Here is an 11,112-nt window from a genome sequence, read left to right on the forward strand (position 1 = left end):
TTTTATTTTTTTATTTTTTAATCTTTCCACTCTGAAGGGACTAAAAGTAATGAAAAGTTCGTCTAATCCCACAATATTGATTTTCTGGGTGGCAAAGGACGGAGCCTGAAGTATTCGGTACAGGCCGCCCATGAAAACTTTGAGATTCCTGAGTATCCCGATTAACAAAATAACACTATTTAGCGAAAAATTATTTAAAATTTTGAATATTTTCAGATTGAATTACACTTATTAAAATACTACTGACTAATTTAATCAGCAAATCTCAAAATAGTCGTTTGATAAAAAAAATTTTCAACAAAAATTTTCGTGCTGTGAATTGCTAATCTTTTAAATTCTTTCCGTCCAGTGGGCAATTATAAAACCATATTTTAGCAAACCCATTATGGATTCGGCTACAATGGGACGTCCGGGTGATGAGGGACCGGTCTTAACATATCCGAATGAACCACCCCGAAAAATCTCCGCCACCCATAACCAGGCCATTTTATCGGCCATGGCATCCTGGATTAGGTCAAAACGGTTAAATATAAATAATTTATTCTTATATCACTTTTAATTAAGTATTTAAAACTGACATATTAACAAGAAAATAATAATATTAATAAAATAAAAATTCTTTTAATTTCACAGTCGTTTACGTGACGTTTAGCCATCGAATTGGCAACACTTTACGAATAGTTCTAAAATGGCGGACATTTCACCAGAGCGAAAAAGGAGTAAAAATTCTCGTGAGAAAATGAAAGAAAAACACGTAAGTTTATTTAATCGAATATTAAAATTATTTATAATTTAAAAGTAACTTTCGTTATTAACAAATATTACCCAATTATTTAGTGACATCATGAAAGAAATCTTCGTCAATAGACATGTCGGCCGGAAACCTATTTTAAAGGTTGAGAGTTCGTTCTTTGATCACGTTGAACAATAGAAAATAATCAGTTTCACACGTGGATACACACGTGCTTAATTAAGAATATAATCGATATTCTTCGATTTTAACTATTTAACTGTATATTTTTCGGAATTTTATTTGTTCTGTTTGACAGTTTATTTTTTCAGTAGAGAAATCATGCATAAATATTCTCTGCCACACGTACAAATCATTTAAGATCACGATTTGTATGAGTTATGGGTATAATAGTCAATATAATAACGCCCTAACATTCTCCATGCGAATTTTGGGAATCTGCTTTGCTGACAGTTTGAAAATATTAAAGTTACTGCTGATTACTGTTTTTAGGTCAACTCATAAAATGCAGTTGAGAAATTTCTCTCTTTTGCAATGTCCAAAGTAAACTGTCATGTGTTAAGTGTGGTCTTTGTAGAAGCCTTTAACCTTGGTGCGTAGTGCATGACTGGAGATAAGATGTAAACTTCGAATGAGAGATTTGCCACCCCCGGAGTTGTAGACTCACTGTATGTGCAATTTTGCAAGATATTCACCTCCGAAGGTTGGTTTTTAGCATGCTTGTTCTCCATGCTCTGCTTTGGTCAAGGCAAGTTACAGTTGGCCTTGACCAGTGCTCCAGTTGTAGTCATGCATTTTGGTGCTTGCACCTCGGCACATGCGTGGGGACTAGTCTCCGCATCCCCTAAACTATATAACATTGAGTACTCTATGAGCGGTTAAGTGGACTACTTAAAGTCAGCTTAATTGCTTGGGTTAAATAGTTAAATGCAATAGTCTTGGCTTGATCTGGAAGTAGGCTGATTTCGGGGAACTGTATCTCGCCGGGCTTGCATAGAGGTGTGACATTTTGTCCTTGCGTTTGGTTGAAGCCAAATTTTATCCCCGCTTCTGGCTTTCTTGCCAATAGAGAGTACTTCTAGCACTGGTGGTCTTGTTTGAACTATTTATAAATGACTTTCAAGTACATTTAAGAGACTTTATTTTGCTTATTATTAATTATTTGAACATTTTTGACAACTCGTTTTGCCATTTTTGGCAATTACCTCATTATCTCATCCATTGAGCCCTGTGGTGGCTCAATAGATGAGATAATGAGGTAATTGACTTTACTATGACTTTATTATTACTTTAGGCCCTACTATTGACTTTACTATTACTTTAGGCCCTGACTTTACTATATTGCAGGTGGATCTACATCTGAATGAAGCAAGATATTCTCTAATAAAGAGACTTGAGATACAATCTCATTGATGGAGACTTTGTGACTAATGACTTTTTTTCACTTGAATTTATTATGATTCATTTAAAAATGTAATTGGATAACTAATACTTGTATAAATTGAATCAAATGATGAATTAATATTCATTTTTAAAAGCTCTAATTAATTTATTAATACCTTTAATCATTATGTAATAAATGAAATACAGAATTTACAGATCATATGAAAAAGTACTATATTTAAAGTTAATATAGAATTTTCTATATATGGAGTGATTCATTTTAATCAATCTACTAGACTAACTCAAAAAAATAGACATCCTACAAAAAAATTCATTAAATCAAAGATATTAGATTTGAGTGGGGCCACAAGATTACACTATTGATTTCATCATAGATGACACTATAATCCTGAAAATGGGATCAGCTTTATTTTCTTAAACATAAACCACCATTTCTATTTCATATTATGATTATTATAAAAACAAAACATTTGTCTGAAAGATGTAATTATCAGAAGTTGAACTTTATGTTGCCTCCACTGTGTACACAAGTCTGTGAATATCTGAAGTTCATTGAAAAAAGAAATCATAGTATGTGTATTTTTTGAGTTATTCTAGTGGATTGATTAAAATGAATCACTCCATATATGTAGATTAGAGTCATTTTTAATTTAACCTAATTGTTATTTCAATTTTAAACATTATATAACTTAAAAAGAAAGTGAACTATCATCAAGCCAAATATATAGCAATTATTAGTTAAAATAAAATTTAAATGCAAAATGTTTTATCCTAAGTTGCCTACTTATTGGTTAAACTAATTCACTGAAATTATTTTCATGCTACTGGAGACAAAACTAGCAAGAAACTTCATATCACAATAGCCAGAAGTTTGTCTTTCAGAAGGGTTTTAATTTGACTTATAAAAAGTAGTTTCGAGTACTATATATAAAAAGGAGCAAGTTGTTTAAAAGTTGACCACTTGAATATAAAGTTTTGAAGAGTAAAACATGTTATTCTGCAAAATCTTCAACACGAGGAAATAATTTGTTTGAGACTGCATATTATTCAATATTAAACAACTTATTACAACATCCTTTCTATATTTGTTTTGTTTTTTCTTTTTTCTTGAAAAAGTTCATTGAATATGAACGAAAACGTTTGGAAGTAATAAAATTTGGCTGCATGTTCACAACGTGTTGTAGTAATGGCTCTGTATTCTGTAATTATCTAGTAAAACATATTGAACCTCAAATCAAGTAGTAGTATTTTATTTTAATTCAGGACATTTTCAAGTTTTAACTTCTGTTTGTTAGTGATCTCCAACATTAACTTTATTTGTTTTTTAATTTAAATTTCTAGTTCCAAATAGGGTCACTATTGTTTTGAGATTTTTCTGTTTTTTTAAAGCTAGTTATCTCATTATTTTGTGTCTACTAAACATTTGACATTTTTAGATTTCTATTTTTTTATTATTGCTTTCAGACAATTCTGCATCAATCCTATTTGCCAATCCAAACCTGCCACATGAATATATACCTGTCCCATTGTTCTTATATTCATTGTTTCATCTTGTTATGCAGTATCCTAGGCAAGTGGTTCTAATCCCCTTTTTCATTATAATCACTTTGTTCCCTTGCCAGAGTTGTCTGTAACTTTCTTCTAGTAACATCATTCCAGTATTCTTCCATTCAAGCTTGTAAGGTCCTTCATTAATCCTATGTGATAGTTGTTTCCATCTTCACCTTTTTCTAACTTTACTACATACACTGCAATCTGTCTGGAAGCTCGTCCCCTTTTGCATTATAATCAAATAAACTATTCCTTTTCATAAAATTACCATATGGCACATTGCAGTATAGCCTATATGGCTCTTGCGTCAATAAACTTCAACAAACCAACCAACTTTTCATAAAAATTAAATCTATCTGTCTCTCCTTTAGTGAAACAATATATCTTTACATAGGTCATACATCTTCTATACAAGAAACAGATTCTGTTGGTTCAGTGAAAATTTCTGCTTTGTCTTCATCTTCTTTCATTTATTTTCCTTTAATTAAGTATATTGGATATTTCAATTAAATATCATAGTTTAGAAAGCCCTATCGCCATGTGTTCTGGGTGTTGAGGTACCATAAGATTAAAAATAGACCCTTATAAATCTTTCTTAGAACAGTGCTCCCTTATGCTTACTGCTGCTTTAAAACACCTGTAAAATGCACTCATTTAAACAGACTGCTCTGCTGTCTAGCCAGTTAACAGGAGTTAGAGGAAAAATTGGGAACTTGGACAAATGTTTTTTTAAGAAAAACTGCTCCTTTGTCCAACATTCTGTTAAAAGGACACAACTAAAAAATTGTTAAAACTACGGTTTTATTAATATTTGTTGTTTGAAGTATTGATTGAAATAAATATAGAATAACAATACAGTATAGAATAGTTATGCATCCCTTACTGCTTGCTTAGAACATTTAACACATTGTCAAACAGGTTTAGATTTTAAGCAAACAAAAATATATTTTTTCACTTCTAGTTCTTCATTTTTTCTATATTTAAGCACACAATTTGTATATTTCACATCTATTATTATAAAATGGTATTTGAGTTTGTAAGGCCGCCGACTTCCAGGGGAAAACAGTTAATCCCGCGTCAGGAAAACCTAGGGTCGAAAACGTATGTGGGTGGTGGCGGTAGGAGACAAAGATGACAAGTGTCTTACACAAAACCGTTTATTCTAACTACTAAGTTAACTTACATATTATTGGTACAAATTGCGATCTAGATCGACTCTTGTGGTGATAGAGATCTCCGGTTGTCGGTAGTCGGATGCGGTCCGTCTTCCGAAGACACGTGCCCGGGGCTGGGATGGCGAAATGTCTATTGCACTGGACGTGTGGCTTGGATGGGTGTCATCAGCTGGCGGACGTAGGTTCTGGTGTCTATGAGGTAACACTGGTCCAGAGGAGAACTGCCGCACTTCTTCCAAGAACGACGGAAGGAGGGTCCACCCTTTGACCTTGCGACTCGGGAGTTTTATAGGAGTTTCCCCCCTGAATTTCACCCTTTTGATTGGTTCTATTCTTCCTCTCCCTTACCCAGATTGGTCATTTCTTTTGTTTCTATGCGAAACTGGAGACCGATCTGGGTCGGGAGAGTTCCGAGAGGTGTTGACGGAGTCTTTGAAGTTCGTGCTCGTATATTCCGGCCGTTATGGCCCTCTCTTTGACGTTTTTGACCTCACGCGGTCCGCCAGATGCTTCGGTGGCCATTTACCTCCCTCTGTTTCCCGTTTCCGACACTCGTACACGAGCACCTGGACAAAGCTCCCTCTCTCTCGGTTGACATCCCCTCGGTCATTCATTATTGTGTCGCGTTTGTTTTAGGATAAGTTTTGGGAGAGTTTCTTTCGTGTCTGGTTTACATCACCAACACATGTTCCTGACACGATTTGACTCTCAAAACTTTCCGACTTCGGAACTTTATAATTATTCGCCATTTTTACGCGTTTTTGCGATCCCCACAGAGTTCATTGTAGATTAGAAACAGTTAAAGATAAACAAACAGTTTCACTAAGTAAATAAAATGTTTCCGGTTCTTTAGTATTTATTTATATTTACAACCTAACTTAATTTTCTTCATTTAACAAAATATATTATTCTGAAAAGAACAGTTTAAATCAAATTATAAAAATCTCTTTTATGATTTATTCCTTTTACATATAAGTGAATATGGAAAAAATGCTCTTCTGATGGGAATTCAGCACAAGCTGATATTAATAATTTAACTTATTTAATAGACAGCCCTCAGCAAGGAGGGCTAGAAGACTAGTGGATCCAGGGTTCAGTCCACTAGAATGAAAATTTTCACAAGTGCATTGGTCTGGTTCTTGCCACTTGGTATCTCCCATTGTGAGGTATGGTCAGACTAATAATAGACATGGAAAAGTATTGCCTTAGTGCCCAAAATAAGTTAAAATTAACAGGCAAATGTTTATTGTGATATCATCACAATTTCGGGTTACAATTTTTAATTTATTTAATTTAAAATGTGTGCTCTAAACTTCAAGTTAGTAGTGTCTTGCCCCTGTACATCATACTTTTCCTGTTAGCAATAGAGTTGTGCTAGTCAAATATCTAACTCCTTTCAGGGGAAAATTTTTTAAATTGAAGGCTTTCAATTTGTATTAGGAGTTCATATATAGTTAATCAGGGCCTCCTGTCCTTAAGCTTTTCATATCTCGTCTCAACCTTCATCTATCTTACCCCATTCTCTAGATAAGGAGGACAGACAACAGTGAGAATTTATAGGTCTACAATTTTCTGAAATAGCAGCCCAATAAGAAAATTAATACAAAACTTCACTATCTGATAATACAATATAAGTAAATAGTGTAGAATGTACTAATTACCATTTTGTTTTTCCTTCCTCTTTCTGCCTTATGGGCAATAAGAGGGCTTTTTCCTATCCTGTTGTGAGTTCAACCAACCATATAATGGGGTGAGAAGGACAAGGCCCAACATATCTGGGAGGGATCACCCATAAAAAGTTCTTGGGTTTTTTGACCATTCAGATTCAATTCTGGGTCCCTCACAACAGTAGGCTGATGTGTCAATTGCCTTGGCCATCTTGCTGTCTATTAATCTCCGTTGTAATTATAGTTACATACATATGTTAATTAATGTCACATTATTGATATGGTAAAATTTTATTTAATAATAATTGTATATGAAATGAAGTAAATAAATTAAAACAATGTAACAATGTGTAACTTTAGAAGTAAATGACAATGTTGTTTTATTAAATTCTTTAGATCAGTCAGAAGAGTCACAAGAGGGTGAAAAAAGAAACCGACAAGGATGGTAAAGAGAAAAAAGTGCCAAAAAAAATTGAACCAAACATGAACTTGTCTGGAAAGCTGAACGAGGATACAAACATGTATAAAGGTGTTGTTATAAAATATAGTGAACCAGAAGAAGCTAGAAAACCAAAGAAGAGGTGGCGACTATATCCATTCAAAGGTGACCAGGCCCTTCCATTTATACCCATTCATAGACAGAGTGCATATTTATTGGGACGTTCTAGATTAATCGCAGACATTCCCATCGACCATCCTTCGTGCTCTAAGCAGCACGCTGTGCTTCAGTTTCGTCTGGTGGAATACGAAAGAGACGACGGTACGACGGGTAAACACGTCCGTCCTTACATAATCGATTTGGAATCTGCAAACGGAACATTTGTAAACAACAATCAAATAGAACCCCGTAGATATGTAGAACTGTTAGAAAAAGACGTGTTGAAATTTGGATACAGCACTCGCGAGTACGTCATTATTCATGAAGATTCCAAAGGGGACGAACTGGAAGAGGAAGAGGAAGAAGAATTGATGTCGGATAAATGAGATTGTACAAAAGATTACATTTAAATATCTCTTTATAAGTTCTTAAAACTTCTGTTTACAACCATCACTAATTTTGAGAAAAATATATATATTTTAGTTGATATGCCATCACAAATATACAAGTAAAACATGGAAACTGTAAATACGATCATCGAGATGTCGAGAAGTCATGTAAATTTGTTATTCCCATTTATGTCAAATAAAGGTGTTTTAAATACTTAAATTTTTCTTAAATTGTTTTAAGTAAACTGCATTAAATGTCTATATGTATGCAGACATCGATATTTTAAAGATGGAAACATGTAGTTACAATTATTTATCTGATAAACTTCCTTCATTATATCATACAAGGTATTCATAAAGTCTCTGCTATGAGTATCGTAGATTTGGGTTGCCCCTTTCATATTGTTGATTGGTTCTAGATTTTTAATATACCAGATGATATTACATCTGCTCCACTATTCCACCCTGCATACAGAAGATTCAATGCATGGTTTGCATGTACAGTACATGGTCTCTTGGTTCATTATAAACTACAAAGGCCTCTACGGAGAAACTTTTCGAACATCCTACAACCAAATTTAAAAGAAACAATACAAAGTAAGACCCTTGAAAATGTGTAGAAAGTGACATGCTAGTGTACACTGCAATCTGAAAATGGAAAATACATTTTTTAAAAATTCTTAATTTAATCTATGCTATTTTTCTAAGTGCAGAAAATCTTTTGGCATCTTTCTCAGTCACTTTAACTAGTTTTGGAAAAGGCACCTTCCTCCGCACAGATCATCCACAACTTAACCTTAAACCATTGGTAACCAAACGTGGAGACACAAATGTTTTGTTTGTTCCATAATATTACAAGTAGGTCTATTTATGTCACTTATAAGTGATGTGTCAAATATGTTCATGGGCTTGATTTAGCCTTGAAGGCCTTAGTTTGGGCACTGCTGCCTCGTACCAACAATCAACGAACTCATTTGCAGAACGTAATTGCTAACTCTTCACACGTTACAACTTTTGTAGAAACCTTAAAATTTAAAAGCTTTTCTTGGATTCGTATTAACAACAAAACTAAATATGCAAATAGTGAATGGCTGAGGTGACAGTTCATTCTAGACACTAGGAGAGTTGGAGACTATCTGATGCTTAGAATTTTAGTCAAAATTTGATATACGGTATTGTATCCTTTACCATTGTGAGCTTGGCCATAATGAGTATGATATAAGGCTTTGTTAATTCCTACAGGACAATATGAGTAAAAATAAAACATATATGTATACTATTCTTGTTTAACTTAAAGCAATAAATAAGAATGCAGCTCATGCAAGATATGTGTGGCTCAGTACTAAACTTAGACTTATGATCCTAAGCTATAACATATAATAGGCCATAAGTACAGCCTATTACAAATCCATCCCTAACCTGACTATTTTTTACATTCTAAAATGTCTGCATTAATTAATAAAGTAAGAAAAATGTAAGGCAAAGCAAAGAATATAAATTAAAATATTAAATTCTAAAAAATATGTTACATGATTTATGTTTATCATTTCAAAAATTGACTATTGTCGACAAAATTCCATTAAGCACTCATCTTACTTGTGTTGAATTTGTCAATATTTTAAATGTAATTTATTGCAATGCTTTTTTTTTTTATTAACTTTATTTTAATAGTGAAAATATTGATGCTGATGGCCTTATTAATTGCAGGTTTTTATTATTCTGCTATTAACAGGTGCAGCAGCATCAGCCGTTGCATCGTTACATATGGTTACATATGATTAGCTACGTTTCTATCAGATAAACACCTGCAATATTTAAACGACGAGAAAATTTCATATTTAATGATCGGTTTACTGCTAGAAAACCTTCAAAATTTATAAATGAGGCTATTCTGATGCATGAATGATCAGTTAAGAATCGTTGAGGTTCAGTAACAAGACATTTGCAATCGATTAAAAAGGTAAGAATGGTTTACAAAGTATTAATTTAAACATTTCTGCTTCACCAATTGTGATTAACTGTTTCCATATATTGCAATTGAATTACGTATAGAACAGTGGCAAAAGTCGGGTAACGATATTTACATGAACATTGGCATTGTAATTTGTGTATTGAAGAAGTATCTGGTGTTGATTACTATTTATGAGTAATAAAGTACTTGAATAACTACTATAGATCAGTGGTATTCAATCTATGGGTCGCAACCCCATTTGGGGTCGCACTGTTAAAATGTTTGAATACCATTGCTTTAGATAGTTTGATTTTTAAATGGCTTTTGGGTCACCCTGTGTTGTCTTCAAATTTAATTAAATTATTATTTATTTTCTACTTTAACAAGTTACGTACTTTCGAAAAATTTTAAGCTTGTTTTCTATGTAAAAATACTCTAAAATCCTAATTACCATGTTCTTACTTTTCAGGGTTTTTACAACTTTATAACGTTTCGTTCTCCTTTCGTCAACATGACAACAAACGAAGATATTTTATATTTTTTGTTGGAATGTTTTTTCGTTTCCCTAATAGTAGTAACATATTATGAACTATTTCGGGTGGTTCACAGCAATAGAAATACTGTAACCAAAGTCTTTATGTAGATGAAGCTGTTTAAATCCTATCCCCGCTGTACGACCGCTTTCCTTATCCTGGTACAAATTTCCCATTATCAATGGACAAAATGTTGTCAGCCATTCTCATGCAGAATTACATAGTTAAAACGATTTTACAGAACGTAATCTTAATTTGTAACACTAAAATCGGGGGAATAGTATCGCTCGTTTTACGACGAACCTCTAAATACGGGTCGTAAAACGGGGATTAATTATGCATTTCATAGTTTTTAAATTGAATAAATGTGTATTATATTCTTGGTTTGTAAATGTCTGCAATACAACAATTATAACTTCTCAAACTGTAGCCTTTATTTAATTTTTGGATAAATTGTTGAGAATTATTCGGAGTTGTTTCTTTTTTATATAATAAATAAATTTTATATGCTAAAATGTTTATGGCTCCATTCTTATTTTGCTTATTATGGATAATGCTATAGTATTACCCATAATAAGAATGGAGCCAATGTACTGGATCTTGAATATATATCACTCCGCCATAGCTAAGCAACGAAAATTCATAAATTACGTCATTTACGTTGTATAAAATCAGTTATTTTTGTTTACTAATATTTTTCTTGAGCAATGGAAATACGGTACTAAGAAGCACGCTTCTGTTGCCGCTTAGATGTAACGCTGTAAATAAAATGTATATTTTTTTGCATATCCTTGCAACAAGATCCTTCGAATGGCATATTGCGGTCTAGCATCAATGCGGCATATATTATAAATACTTATTTTTATAAATAATATTAATTGTCTTTTTACAATACAATATAGATAAGAATAAAGAAAATCTCTGTGTTAAGGCGGATTCACACGAGTTGCAAAATTGTAATGATAATGAGCGTCGACCTGTGCTATTCATACATGTCGGTACACAAAGCACGTTTTTTAATAAAGAATTTTTTAAAAGGTATATATATATATATAACGTTGCATAACGAGCGGAAAGTTTATTTATTACAAAA

At 33.0% G+C, this 11,112-nt stretch overlaps 1 protein-coding gene and 1 long non-coding RNA gene across 3 annotated transcripts; both read left to right on the top strand.

The window, feature by feature from the left end:
• Positions 1 to 658: 658 nt before the first annotated feature.
• On the top strand, positions 659 to 7,755 carry LOC136971830 (smad nuclear interacting protein 1-like). 2 transcript variants are annotated; one of them, XM_067266334.1, is made up of 3 exons: positions 665 to 754; positions 838 to 895; positions 6,945 to 7,755. In XM_067266334.1, the coding sequence occupies exons 2-3, from the start codon at positions 845 to 847 to the stop codon at positions 7,530 to 7,532; spliced, it is 639 nt and encodes a 212-aa protein (XP_067122435.1). In that variant the 5' UTR covers positions 665 to 754; positions 838 to 844; the 3' UTR covers positions 7,533 to 7,755. The 2 variants fall into 2 exon arrangements, with proteins under 2 accessions (XP_067122434.1, XP_067122435.1); XM_067266333.1 differs by lacking the exon at positions 838 to 895 and having other exon boundaries at positions 659 to 754.
• Positions 7,756 to 9,365: 1,610 nt separating this feature from the next.
• Positions 9,366 to 10,485, top strand: LOC136971831 (uncharacterized). Its single transcript, XR_010880228.1, has 2 exons — positions 9,366 to 9,495; positions 9,956 to 10,485. It is a non-coding gene; the product is annotated as an uncharacterized lncRNA (long non-coding RNA).
• The last annotated feature ends 627 nt before the right edge of the window (positions 10,486 to 11,112 follow it).

The sequence above is a fragment of the Centruroides vittatus genome, unplaced genomic scaffold (assembly GCF_030686945.1).
Source record: "Centruroides vittatus isolate TY-2023 unplaced genomic scaffold, ASM3068694v2 contig_2726, whole genome shotgun sequence".
Taxonomy (NCBI): domain Eukaryota; kingdom Metazoa; phylum Arthropoda; class Arachnida; order Scorpiones; family Buthidae; genus Centruroides; species Centruroides vittatus.